The 15279-nt window shown below is 36.7% G+C and overlaps 1 protein-coding gene across 4 annotated transcripts in view; it reads left to right on the top strand.

The window, feature by feature from the left end:
- CNTLN (centlein) overlaps positions 1-4552 on the top strand; it is a 365382-nt gene extending 360830 nt beyond the window's left edge. For 2 of the 4 annotated variants that reach the window (XM_026453873.1, XM_023197173.3), the window contains exon 26: positions 3188-4552. In XM_026453873.1, the coding sequence (XP_026309658.1) occupies positions 3188-3289 (102 nt within the window). In that variant the 3' untranslated portion in view covers positions 3290-4552. The remainder of the gene's footprint in view (positions 1-3187) is intronic. The other 2 variants (XM_026453874.2, XM_023197174.3) reach the window with 1 other exon arrangement.
- The last annotated feature ends 10727 nt before the right edge of the window (positions 4553-15279 follow it).

Here is a 15279-nt window from a genome sequence, read left to right as displayed (position 1 = left end):
AACAAAATATTTTGGTAATTCATTCTAGGCTAAGCAGAATTGTTTTGTGTACAATCTGTGAAAAATGTTTGCTAAGTAAATGAATAGTATAAACTTGGTGAGAGAGGTTATTTTTAAAACCAAAGTTGTTAGTGCATTCATTATTTGATTACATATTGAATCTGTTCCATAAAGCAAGAACTATTTGTAAAGCAGGCAGGGACAGCTACTTAAATTTTTTAAATTGACAGTTACTTTAAATTGTTGTATTTATTTTGAAACAGTAAGTATATTTTATGAAATGTTTTGTAGTTCTGACTTTTTCTTAGTCTTCCTCTAAATTTGTTTCAATTATTAACTATTTCATCATATTTTCTGTTATAAAATTAACTTAATTATGACTGAGCCTTATGTATTTAAAAAATAATTTTTGAAAGACCTCTGTGAAAGCCAAATTTACTGTTAACAATAAACCATAAAGTATAAACAGCAAATAGAGTGAACCCTGGGTTTAGAGGAAAATATTTTCAATTGGATCATAGAAAGGAAAAATAGAAAAATTGAATTAAAATAAAAATTTTAAATCTCACACTGGTAAGGTATATGAAATTTTGTCTAAAATTATGTAATGACAAATAATATGATTCTTCTGAACTATTATAGACAGATAGGTTCCCGCAAGGGTGGTAGTTGTACACATATTATGCATTTTGATTTAAGGTTTGACTGCTTTTTGAAATCCAAAATGTGTTAGCCTCTATAAAAAGCTTAAAGGAAGCTTATAATCCAATAAAACAGGATTGGCATACAGTTGTGTTTAACTTTGAGGCTTTTAGTTTTACTGGAAGCCAGAGCAAGAGAATAAAGGGAGTTGGTAATAAATTCGTAAATGGACTTCCCATTCCACATTGGAGGCTTTCTGGAAGAGTTATTTGAGCTTGACTTTTTAAAGGTAATGTCCATGTTTAAAATTGTTCAGCTCTCAAGATAATAAGAGTAGATTAAGATTTAAACTTGAAAACGAAATTTGCAAACAATATGATTAATGCCAACACATTGTGGACTGGTGAAAGGTCTATGACATTATTACATAGGAAATGATATAACCAGCATGTTCCCCAAACTGTGTTTCATGGACCAGTATTTCAGCCTGATAAAGAGACCATAAGAAAAGGATGGACACATGAATTTAGAAATAGGATATTATATTGCCCTCTTGGAGAAACACAGTGCCTATTAGCCTCTTAACCACTCTTAACAGGTCCTGAACTAAAGAAACTGTTTAGAAGTTTGGTTTGTTTCCCAAATTATTTGATTAGAGAACAATTTTAGAAAATGAAACACTCACTTCTGCCTTGTTTCTACCAGTAAGGAATGGGAAATTACCACCATCTTGTATCTTCCTTTTAGATAGGAATGCATGTAGTACTGAGTGACATCATTTAAATGAAAGTTGCCCAGTAACAACAAATGACAAGCAGTCTTGTCATTTTTTTGTGCATTTCTTTCACACCTAATATTAATGCTCTCAAGGTTTAAATTTTTATTTGTAAAACTGGCATCTTTGTCCAATGTAACTCTTTTTTACATCCAAGAAGAGCAATATGTCAAAATTAAAACGTACTGCTTTTATCATTATCCTCCAGAAGAGAGCTGATCATATTCTTTTTTCTTATTTCTAAGATATTCTTTTCCCACTTCTTTACTTTCCTGAAATTGGGATGAGTATGCAATATGTGTGTGTTTGATGTTGTAGATTTTTTCCCCCTAGAAAAGCTGTTGTAAAGTCAATGTGTATGTCTTCTATTAATCTGTATCTTAAAACTGAAGAATTGTGCTCTTTTGGTATCTTATACTTTCTTTAGTGGTAAGTTTCAAGTAAGACAAATATGTGAAGCTCCTGTGTTTCTGGGGAACAGACACAGACTCAGGCTACCTTAAGGAGCAGGCAGATTACTATAAACATAAGAAGGGACTAGACTAGAATGTTCTTTGGGCCTGAGGCAGTTTTCTGGATCAGCTGTGGTCTCTATTTCTCCTTCATGGCTGATGTGGTCTATTTGTTTGTGCCTGTCTGCTCTTTAGTTCTACTATCACAGCCAGTTTTTTCTCTTTTCACCAGTCCAAATTTAGCAAAGGGCCATTCTGATTGGTTTAATTATAGACACCTTAGGGGAGCATAGCTGAGGACCCAGACAAAGGCCGTCAGGCCATCCTGGGTCAGATGCCGACAGTGATGCTGTCAGTCGTCCATCCTAGCACAAAAATGGGCCTGATGCTACTGCCCTGCAGGGAAGGAGGCTGGGCATGCTAAGCATTCCCATTAATATATTCAGGGAAACAGAAGTAGTCTATCCCTGGTTGATCTAAAGGACAAGTCCAAGAAATGACTTAACAAGCTTCTTAATTATGACAGACCTCTTATTTGGGGCTAGGTAGCTGAGAATAAGGACAAGAGAAATTTCTAGGATTCAGAAGTAACTGGGGCTGCATTTCAGATTGTCTTTTACTTACCACCAATAACTATAACGGTATTAGGTGAGTTGGAGTTCTACAGGCAACTCAGTGAAGCAGAGGGAACTATAAAACTTGACCAGAAAGGTAATATAAATTATGAAATTTAAAAATGTAGTCTACATTTCATAAACTCAGCAGTTTGCAACATGTGTATTACACTTTGATATGCCAAACAACTTTTCTATAACAACTTAATCAATGGGTATACTTTTGCCATTTTTTCCTCTGAAGTTTTTACTCTACAATTCTTGAGATGTTCGGCTCTAACGCAGACATGTGAATTGATGGTTCTCTCTCGTTCTTTTATGAGTGATGAACATACAGTACTACTTCTATGGGCCTGTGTGCCCTAGAGATGACTGTAACCTGCTATTGATCAGCTGATTGAAGATAAATGGCTTAGCTGCTTGTATTGCAGATTACATCATTAACATGGTCAGTAAACCATGAATTGTTCAATAAGGCGTTTATCTTTTTTCATTTTACTTCTGCTCTTTTATCATTTTTATTAGAAAAGACAAAATTACCCACACTAACCAGCAAGATCAGTAGAAAAGAGATCCAGTAGGGTACCATTATGGCTGCAAAGTTGCAGACCTCTAACTTCTAATGGTTTAATGATATTTAGTATGTTTTTGAACTGAAGAAAATATAGAGTTTTAATAATTTTTTTTGTGTGTTTCTTTTACAGCTTCCTTTTGCCTCATATTTACTAGAAGCAGTACTGGAAAAAATAAATGAAAAAAAGAAACTAGTTGAAGGATATTTCACAATTATGAAAGATGTTAGATGATATTAAAATGGAGAGCTTTATTGCAAATGTGAAAACTTTTTATGTGGTGTGATTGGAATATATGCATTGCAATCCTAATACAGTATCTGCTCCAACTATCAATAGTCAGGTTCAATACAAAAATAAGTCTCTGAAAATAATTAATTGCTGAACAAGTGAAACTAATTAAGTGCATAGCCATTTAAAAGGAAATAGTGTAGCATTTGATTGTTGAATACAAATATTGCCACAAATCAATGCAAACTTAAAAATGATTTTCCTTCTAGTGCATTAAAAGAAACTGAACAGGCTTGGCACACAAATTGGTCTAAGCATAAGAAGAAAAAGTATCAACTAAGGATTTAATGTTTTAAGTTTCATAAAGCAACTAGATTTTTTACATAAAACTGCTATAGATGGCCATAAGTGGTCCAGGGAGCAACAGATTTGTATTACGAGCAAATATAAAATGAAGCATCATAACTTGAGCATTTATTGAAATAAATTGTGTGGTCCAATTGAATCTATTCTCATTGATGTGCTGGTTTATGTAGGAGATACTGTGTATTTGTGCAACTATTTGGCAAAAATAAAAACATTTTCTTCTCTCTCTTAAATTCACAATAGTATATGTTATGTAGTCATATAAATTCACAGGGGACCACAAACCCAGTGTGTAAAATTAGGCTCTAATTAACAGAACTACTACTGTGGTCAACTAATTAAAGTTACATTCTTAACTATGATGTCATTCTTGCTTAGATTCCTGAACATTCCCACCTCATTTCACCTCTTCACCGTGTTCCTGCCATACCCTTTTAGGTTCCTTTAATTCACCAGACTGGTGCCTGCCTCTCACATTTGCCCTTGGTCTTTTCTCTTTCTAGAATACTCTGCACTTAACTTTCCTCATGGCTGGCTCCTTCTCATCATTCGGGTCCGGCTTCCCTGGTCCCTCAGAGACACATTCTCTGACCAGCTTACTATTTTATTTCCTCATAGCACAAAATTATCTATGTGTTCATGTATTTGTTTTCTTGTTTATTTTCTTTTTTCCCCTCTTTAGTATGTAGGTCCCATGAGATTAAAGCAAGGGTTGGCAGATTATAGCCTGCAGGGCGAATCTGGCCTGCTACCTGTTTTGTATGGCCCACAAGCTAAGAATGATTTTTGCCTTATTAAATGGTTTTAAAAAAATCAAAAGGAGAATAATATTTTGTAGCATGTGAAAATTATATAAAATTCAAATTTTGATGTCCTTCAATAAAGTTTTATTGGAACACAGTGGTACTCATTCATTTCTGTATTACTTATGGCTGCTTTCACACTACATGAGTGTAGCTAAGTAGTTAGGGAAGAGACTGTGCTTCTCTCATAACTTTGCACTACTGTTTGGAATACTACAAATCACAATGACACAGTTACAACATGACAGAATTTTAGGTGACACAAATACTGCCTTACTGTAATTTAAAACAAACAAACAAAAAAACCAGCACATACTTTTCATGTCGAAACAAGAAAAGAAAAAAGAAATGACCATCAAATGTCACACACTTAAGGCACAATGAAGTGCGGATTTTGTTATTGAATTAGATGGCGAAGCATTGTGTTTATTATGTGATGACACTATATGCCCGAAGGATGCAATTAAAACATTACCATACAAAACATTCATCACAATATTCCCAACTCACAGGAAAGCACGAGTAATAAAAAATTACAAAACTTAAAATGTAATACTTTATTACAGCAAAATTTTGTTACAAAGATAAAAATGAGACTGCATAGTATGACCTTGATACCAAGACTAAACAAAGATGGTGTACAAAGAAAGGAAAATGTGGTAGACTGAGAAGTGGCCCCTAAAGATGTTCACTCCTTAATGCCTGAAACCTGTAAATGTGTTACCTTATATGTCAAAAGGAAATTTGCAAATATGATTAAGTCAAGGATCTTGAGTGGGAAGATTATCTTGGATTACCGATGTGAGCCTGATGAAACTGCAAGTGTTCTTACGAGAGGGAGGCAGGAAGAGTCAGAGAGAGAGAGTAATTCTACCAGAGAGGTAGAAAGAGAAATTTGAAGATGCTACACTACTGACTTAAAATATGGAGGAAAGGGCTATAAGCCAAAGAATGTGGATGGCCCTTGGAGACCAGAAAAGGCAAGGAAACAGGTTCTTCCTATAACCTTGGGAAAAGCTCAGTCCTGTCAGCACCTTGACTTTATCCCAGTGAAACCAATTTTGGACATCCAGAAATGTAAGATAATACATTTTATCTAATTTAAGCCACTAAGTTTGTGGTACTTTGTGACTGCAAAAGTAGAAAACAAATAGAAGTTGCCAAAAACCTGTTTAGAAGTTTTACATCTATGTTCATGAGGGATATTGGTCAAAAGATACACAATCAGGGCTGGTTCAATATTCAGAAATCAATCAGTGTAAACCACCATATTAACAGGCTAAAAATAACATGCGATCATAAAATTTGATATAGAAAAAGCATGTGACAAAAATTGGCACTCATTTATTTAAAAAAACTCAGAGCCAGGCACGGTGACTCACGCCTGTAATCCCAGCACTTTGGGAGGCCTAAGTGGGCGGATCATGAGGTAAGGAGATTGAGGCCGTCTTGGCTAACATGGTGAAACCCAATCTCTACTAAAAATACAACAAATTAGCCGGCGCGGTGGCGGGCGCCTGTAGTTCCAGCTACTTGGGAGGCTGAGGCAGGAGAATGGCGTGAATCCGAGAGACGGAGCTTGCAGTGAACCGAGATCGCGCCACTGCACTCCAACTTGGGCGACAGAGCGAGACTCCGTCTCAATAAAAAAAAAAAACAAAAACAAAAACAAAAACTCAGAAAACTACAAATAGGGACTTCTCAATTTGATAAAACCATCTTTTAAAAGCCTACAGCTAACATTGTACGTAATGATGAAGACCGAACACTTCCGCCTATCAGGAACAAGGCAAAGATTTCAACTCTCACCACTTTCACTCAACATAACGTGGGAAGTTCTAGCCAGCCTAGTAAGGCAAGAAAAGGAAATAAAAGGCATCCAGATTGGAAAGGAAAAAGAAAACTACTCAAAACACAACGAAAACAAAAACTTTACAGAATTAATGAGTTCAGCAAAATCTCAAGATACAAAATCAACACAGAAAAATTGTGTTTCTATACTCCAGTAAACTAGTAAAAAAAAATGTGGAAACAAATTAAAAATACAGTACAATTTACGATTTCCTGAAAAAGAGAAATACTTAGGTAAAAAACCTGACAAAACGTGCATAGTACGTGTAGATGAAAATTATAAAACACTAGTGAAAGAAATCAACAAGATCTGATAAATTAGGAGACGTAGTGAGAGCATGAATTAGGATACTTATGTTAAAGATGCCAGCTGTCTGCAAATTTTTATAGAGATTTAACACAATTCCTATCAACATCACAGCAAGAGATTTAGGAAATAGAGAAAAATTTTCTAAAATGTATATGGGAACTCAGAGAAACTAGAATAGAAAAAAAAAAAAAAAAACTAAGAAGCATAATAGTGGAGACGTCACTTTACCCAGTTTCAAGATGTATTAAATAGCTACACTAATCAGGAGTGTGTTGTGCTGGGAGGCAGAGGGCTGGACAAATAAATCAATGGAACAGAACAGGGAACCAAGAAATACACCAAAGCAAATATGTCCAACTGATTTGAGACAAAGGTTCAAAAGCAATTCAATAGAGGCATAATTGCCTTTTTGACAAATGGTCCTGAAGTAGTTGGGCATCTTGGGTTAAAGAAAAAAAATCTTGACCTAAACCTCACACATCACATATTCAGACAAAATTACATCAAAATGGGTCAACATTTAAATGTAAAATGTAGAATATAACATGAGAGAAAGTCTTCAGGACCTCAGATTTGGTGAACAATTTCTAGCCGTGACACCAGAAGTGTGATGCAAAAAAGAAAAATTGGTAAGTTTTAGTTCATCAAAATTACAAACTTTCGCCCTGGGAATAGACAAGCTACAGAATAGGGAAAATCATTTGCAAATCACATAACTGACAAAGGATTCATATCTAAAATAAACAATTCTCAAAACTCAACAGTAAAAACAACAACAAAACAATCCTCTGTGGGTAACATTTATATCCTGGGAGATTATGAAATAAGCTTAGGGCTATGGCTGCTCTGAGTGAAAGTTGTCATGTGTTTCAGAATATGGGACAGCGGAAAAAGTGAATTTCACTCTTCAACAATAGCCCTTACTCATCTATTGAAAGCTTTGCCTATTTTAATTTCTTCTCCAAATTATGCAGGATTCTTCCCAGTGGCACAAATGACCCTTGGATTTAGAGGGTGGAAAGTGAAAATTACTGTAATAAATTTGTAGCCACAATGAGAAAGGCTTACTTAATAATCTCAAATAACTGTAAAACCAAACAAAACGTACCAGAAAATATTTGAGAGAGCCATTTATTGGCCTATGTTCAGAAGAGTTCATGAGATACATGGGCAGAAGCGTTGCTATTTTTTTCTCTTTAAAAAATTTTTAATTGATACATAATTTTACATGTGTATGGGGTAAAATAGAATGTTTCAATGCATGTGTACCTTGGGTAATAATTAAATCAGGGTAATTATCATATTTGTCACCTCAAACATTTATTACTTATTTGTGGTAAGAACATTCAAAATCCTGTCTTTATTTTATTTTAGATTCAGGGGGTACATGTGTAGATTAGCTAAATGAATATATTGCATGATTCTGAACTTTGAGTTTCTAATAATCTCATCACCCAAGTAGCAAACAGTACCTTATACACAGTTTTTCAACCCTTTCTCCCTCCTTTTCCCCATTTTTGGAATCCCCCATGCTTATTGTCTCCATCTTTGTGTTTGTGTGTACTCAATGTTTATCTCCCACTTTTAAATGAGAACTTGAGGTATTTTGTTTTCTGTTTCTGTATTAATTTGCTTAGCACAATGACTTCCAGCTCCATTCCCACTGTTGCACAGGATATGCTTTTGCTCTTTTTTAAGGCTACATAGTATTCCATGGTGTATATATCTTCCACATTTTCTTTATCCAGTCCACCATTGATAGGCAGTTGGATTGATTCCATGTCTTTGCTATTGTGAAGAATGTTGCAGTGAACATACAAACGCAAGTATCATTTTAATAGAATGATTTACTTTCCTTTGCATATGTAACTACTAATTGGGTTGCTGGGTCAAATAGTAATTATGTTTTTAGTTCGAAGAATTGCTATTTTTAATTCTTACATTCCCATGCATGTAACTGCCTTTGGTATTAACACAAATTTATATAAGTGGCTTAATATAATGGGATAAAAATGACTTTTTTGTTGCCTGTGACATGAAAGCTTTCATCGAAAAGGTGATTTGTTTTAAAAAGCCTCTTGACTTACCCTTTAATTTTTAAATGCACAAACATATTTGATTAAATTTTTTTTCTGCTCACCAAGGAATGGTAGACACTACAAACACTTTTGCACATAGTCCAATCCTCATTTTCTTCTTTCTTCAACACACAGTCTACAAAACCACAGTTTTGACGTCAGCTCCTTCCAACACTTTTTGCCACATTCAACTTTCCTTTCACCTAGGAAATGATCATTAGGGATAATTTAAAAGAAGGTGGTGCCCCTGCCTTCTGTACTCTTACATTTTGTGATAGAGAAAATGTCGCTCTTTGTTAATGCTGACCCTAGCACAAAGGCTTCACAGTCACCCAGAAAGAAGTATTAGAGACTTCCCTGGGTTCATGCTGCACCCTGTAGGTCAGAATTGTTTTCGCATACAACCCTCTCTATTCTTCCTTAGTGCACTAATCATGACACTTTCTTCATGAATTCAGTGATGGACCCAAGCCAGAAAAAGAAAAGCACAGTCAAGACATTTTTATTTTCCAGATTTTTCTTTATTTTATATGTTTTATTTCAAAATAATTTAATATTCACAAGAAGTTGCAAAAGTAGTAAGCAGAGTTTTTGAATACGCTTCACCCAGATTTCCTGAATGGTAACATCTTACATAACCACAGTACACTGTCCAAACCATGAAGATGCCATTGGTACAATATTTTTAACTCAAATATAGACCATAGATGGATTTAAGTTTTTACATTCACTTTGTTGGAGTATTTTTAGGACATTTTGTCACTTGTATAGATTATACAAACATTACCACAATTGAGATTCAGAACTGTTCCATCAGCACAAAGAATATTCCTCATGTTACCCCTTAGTACTCACATCCTCCCTTTAACTCTAATCCCTGGCAGCCACTGATCTGTTCATCATGACTATAATTTTGTCACTGAGAATGTTATATAAACGGAATTAAGAAATATATAGCCTTTTGACATTGGCTCCTTTCACAGAGCATAATGTCCTTGAAATCCATCTAAATCATTGTCTATATCAATAGCCCACTTATTTTTAATTGTTGAGTAGCATCTCATTATATGGATATACCACAATTGGTTTATTCATTTACCTGTCAAAGGACATGTGCAATTACACACCACTCTTGATGGTCAGGAACTGGGAAAGAATATGATTGAAAAATTGGTTACAAGGAAATCTGGAGAAGAGGTCTATAGAGGGACCTCTCTGAATGGGCAAATAATGGGAAGATATTTACATTCCATGTCATGCTCACCAAAGGGTGACCTCAGCGAGGAGGATTTTCATAATCATCAAATCGATAGGATAGGATAACCTGTTCTGTAGATGCCTGTCAGCTTCTTTCTCCAACCACCCCTGTCTTTGCCCCAATGGACTCCTGAGCAAAGTGGCCATGGTGGCAGGGATAGAAGTTGTGGCATGTGCTCAGAAATGAATTTTCAACTCACCAAGTCTGACCTGGCTATGGCCACTAATGAGTGCCCAATCTTTCAACACCACAGACCAACCCTCAGCCCTTGATATGGCACCATTTCCTGGGGGTGATCAGCCAACTACCTGGTGGCATGTTGATTACATTGGACCACTGCCATCATGGAAGGGGCCACGTTTTATTCTTACTAGAATAGACACTTACTCTGAATGTGGATTTGCCTTATGTGCGCAAAATGCTTCTGCCAAAACTACCATCTGTGGAGTTACAGAATGCCTTATCTACTACCATGGCATTGCACACAGCGTTGTTTGTGATCAAGGAAGTAACTTCACACAAATAAAGTTTGGCAATGGGCCTGTGCTCATGAAATTCATGATCCTCACCATCCTAAATCAGCTGGTTTGGTAGAATAGTGGAATGGCCTTTTGAAGACTATTACAGTGCCAGCTAGGAAGTAAAACCTTGCAAGATAGGGCAAAGTTCCCCTAAAAGGCTGTGTACACTTGGAATCAGTGTCTAATATATGGTGCCATTTCTCCCATAGCCAGGGTTCATAGATCCAGAAATCAGGGGGTGGAACTGGGAGTGGCACCACTCATCTTTGTCCCTAGTGACCTATTAGCAAAATGTTTGCTTCCTGTTCTTGTGACCTTATGCTTTCCTATCCTAGAGTTCTTAGTTCCAAAGAGAGAGATGCTTCCACTGGGAGACACAACAATGATTTCATTGAACTGGAAATTAAGACTGCTGCCTGGCTGCTTTGGCCTGCTTATGCTTCCAAAGCAACAAAGAAGAGGGTTACATTGCCGGCTGGGATGATTGATCCTGACTACCCAGGGGAAATTGGACTACTACTCTACAATGGAGGTAAGAAAGAATATATCTGGAATACAGGTGATCCTTTATGGTATCTCTTAGTATTACTATGCCATGTGGTTAAAGTCAATGAAAAACTACCACAACTCAATTCATTCAGGACTGCTAATGGCCCAGACCCTCCAGGATTGAAGGTTTGGGTTGCCCACCAAGAAAAGAACTATAACCAACTGAGGGTTTGATGAGGGCAAAGGGATTAGGGAATAAGTAGTTGAAGAAAGTAGTTAGAAATACCACATAACCACAGTGACCATATGGCCATGGTGACCACATGACCAATTACATAAATGAGAAATGCAATTATCTGAGTATTTCCTCCATATTTTGAAATTAATATGTTTGTGCATGTGTGTTCAGTTGACAAGGGTGGATTTAATCATGACTTTTATGTGTCAGCCTGATTGGGTCGTGGTGCTCAGATATGTGGTCAGACATTCTGGATGTTTCTGTGAGCATGTTTTTGGATGAGATTAACATTTAAATCAGTGGACTTTCAGTGAAGCAGATTGCCCTCCATGATGTGGGATGGGCCTCATTCAGTTAGCTGAGTACAACAAAAAGACTACCCTCCCCCAAGCAAGAGAGAAATCTGCTAGCAGTTTGCCTTTGGACTTGAATTACAACACTGGCTCTTTCTGGGTCTCCAGCCTGCCTGCCCACTCTGCAGATTTTGGACTTGCTAGGCTCCATAATTCCATAAGCAAATTCCCCAAAATAAATCTCTCTCCCCATATTGGTTCTGTTTTCCTAGAGAACCCTAATACACCAAGTGTTGGCTATTGCATATAAAGTTATCATGAATATTCAAGTACAGGTTTTCGTATGAACATAGGTTTTCACTTCTCTAGAGGAAATACCCACAAATATGATTGCTGGGTCATATAGTAAGTGTGTGTTTAAATTTATAAGAAACTGTAAAAATGTTTTCTAGGATGGCTATAACACTTTATAGCTCCACCAACCATGTCTGAGGGATGAAGTTGGTCTGCATCCTCTCCAGGACTTGGTACTGTTAATATTTTTAGTTTTAACAATTCTAATGGTTGTGTGGTAGAGATATTTTTCTTTTTAAGTTCTATTCCAGCTCCACCATTCTCAACCCAACATTTTGTCATCATTTTTTGTTTTTCTATCTCCAAAACCTGCTTATGTGGTCTTTTTAGAAAGCATGGGATGATGAGGACAGGTTGACTGGAAGTGGATGGGACATATATAACTCTTCTCCAGAACTATTACCTGGAAAAACACCTGCCAGCAATCATCTTGGGTTTCACAAGGAACTTTGAAAAAGCAGGTGTCATGATCTATTGCTTCATAATGAATTTCTCTAAAACATAGTGGCTTAAAACAACATTTATTTGGGCTAGTTTCTATGGGTCAAGAATCTGGGTCCTCTGACACTGTAGCTCTCACAAGGCTGCAGTCATTGCAAGTCTTGACTCAGAAGGATTCACTTCTTAGCTCTTCCGTATGGCTGTTGGCAGGATTCAGTTCCACACAGTTCAGTTGCTCTCAGTTGGACTTAGGGCTTTCTTGCTAGCTATTGGCTGGAGTCTGTCCTCAGTCCTTTGCCACATGAGTCCCTTCAATATGGCAACTTGCTTTATCTCTCTCTCACACACACACACACACACACGAGTGTGAATAACAGGTGGTGGGAGCCATTTCCTGAGCTGTCCACCACAGCAGGTGTTTAGGTTTGGTGCTCTAGATAAAGGGGAGGCTACTGGAGAAATTGCCTTGAAGCTGTCTGCAAGGTGAGCATAGAGTAGACTTAGAATAAATACTTATTTGTGAAGGTTTATGGGAGGAAGACAGATGGAGCTTATGGGTTGCAAAATTGCAACTACCTCTTGGTGCCACCATAGGATATACATAAAAGAACCCTGCCTAGAGTGAGGTCTGTCACATAAAGATGCTCAACAGGTGAAATTATGGAGGTATTTAATACCATTTCTAGACTTGAGATCAAGAGGTCAGGACGGCACAATTATTCTTCCACAGGAAATGAAATAAAACCAACTTCAGAAATCTACAAATTTAAAAGGCCAACTGAGTCCATTCTATGGACCTTTCTCAGATTTGAACTGTAGAAACAATGTTGAAAGCAGGAAGCAGGCAGTGTAAAGCCTTAGAGATTCGAAGCCAAAGTAGAATAAGCCCTGGATCCCTGAAATCTACTATACCATATCAGTGGCCTTAGGAGGCCTTTTAACAATTTAAACTGAAGCTAAAAAGTACTTTTCATAAAAAAGAATGAAATCATTTCCTTTGCAGCAACATGGATGCAGTTGGAGGCCATTATCCTGAGTAAATTATTGCAGGAACAGAAAATCAAATACCACATGTTCTCACTTAATAGTGGAAGCTAAACAATGGTCCACGTGGACATAAAGATGGACACAGTCGTCACTGAGGACTACGAAATAGGGGAGGGAGTAAAGGGGCAAGTATTGGAGAAACTGCCTGTTGCATACTATGTTCACTAGAACAGCAAACCCCAGCGTTACGTAATACACCCACCCATGTAACAAACTTGCACAGGTACCCCCCGAAACTATAATTAACAAAAGAAGAGAGTTCAGAAAAAGAATACTTTTCAAAACATGTATTTTCACAGCATATTCTTACTCCTAAAAAGAAATACCAGAATCTGATAAGATTAGTTACCTCTGGAGAGAGGACTGGGAGCTCTGTGCTAGGAGACATACAGGACTTTTATAGTCTATCATTTTATACTGGTTGAATATGTTCCCATGGACATAAATTAAAAGAAAAATAAAAGGAAAATACATTTAACTTAATAACAATTTTGACTCTTCTAAACCATCTGTGAGGCAAAGATAAATAGGATGGAAATGGCAAATTATCTAGAAAATATTGAAAATGAGAATACTTTTTAATCAAAAAACCTATGGGACATAGCTAAAGCTGTATTTAAAAGAGAATTAATAGCTCCAAAAGTGTTCATGTTAAAAAGGAGCTGAAAAAAACTAAATATACAACTTAAGAAATAGAAAAAATCATGCTGGGCGCAGTGGCTCACGCATGTAATCCCAGCACTTTGGGAGGCCAAGGCGGGCAGCTCATTTGAGCCCAGGAGTTCAAGACCAGCATGAGCAAAATGGTGAAACCCCTTCTGTACAAAAATACAAAAAACTAGCCTGGTGTGGTGGCATGCATCTGTACTCCCAGCTATGCAGGAGGTTAAAGCGGGAGGATAGATTGAGCCCAGGAGGTCAAGGCTGCAGTGAGCTGTGATTGTGCCACTGCACTCCAGCCTGGGCAACAGAATGTGACCCTGTCTTTAAAAAACAAATAAATAAAAAATAAATAAATAAAATCAAACCTAAATAGAGTAGGAGGAAAGAATTCATAAAAGTGAAATTATTGTAAAAGAAAAACAACTGAAAAAGAGATATAACAAAGCTGATCTTTACAATTAAACTACTCTGGTAAGTCTAGTTAAGGATAAAAGAGAAAAGTGAAAACATTCAACATTAGTAATTAGAAAAGATGCAAAACGCATTTTAAAAATTGTAGAAGAATATGTACAGGTCAATTTTAAGGTAATATATGATTTTCTAACCAAATATAAATAACCCAGATTCACTTAAGAAGTGGGAGAAAGTCAGCCAGGCACAGTGGCTCACACCTGTAATCCCAGTACTTTGGGAGGTTGAGGTGGGAGGATCACTTGAGCTCAGGAGTTTGAGACCAGCCTGGGCAACATAGTGAGACCCCATCTCCACAAATAAGTAAAAAAAAAAAAAAAAAAAACTGGGCATAATGACACATGTCTGTAGTCCCAGCTACTGGGGAGGCTAAGATAGGAGGATTGCTTGAGCCTGGGTGGTTGAGGGTGCAGTGAGCTGAGACTGCATCACCATCCTCCAGCCTGAGAGACAGAGCAAGATGCTGTCTCAAACAAAACAAAAGAAGTGGTAGAAAGTCAAATAAGGTATTACACATAACAGAAACTAGAACATGGATAAAGGTCTGCCATTTAGAAAGGCTTCAGGACCAGATGACTTTATCATTAGCATCTATGTAGCCTCAAAAAACAGACAATAACTTTTCTTGTAACTACACACAGAAGATGAAAGGATCCCATAAGTGACAATATGAAGCAAGGATAGGCTAAGTAACAAAATCAGATAAAAATACCTAAAATGAGAACTATAAATCAATATTTACTAATAAAAAAATAAGTATTCTAAGTAAAAGTAGAAAGTTTAGTTTATTCAAATAACAGCATACTTGGC

This window comes from Piliocolobus tephrosceles, chromosome 14 (assembly GCF_002776525.5).
Source record: "Piliocolobus tephrosceles isolate RC106 chromosome 14, ASM277652v3, whole genome shotgun sequence".
In the NCBI taxonomy this organism is placed as follows: Eukaryota; Metazoa; Chordata; class Mammalia; order Primates; family Cercopithecidae; genus Piliocolobus; species Piliocolobus tephrosceles.
Note: the sequence above shows the minus strand (reverse complement) of the source record. Positions and strands in the feature narration are given on the sequence as shown.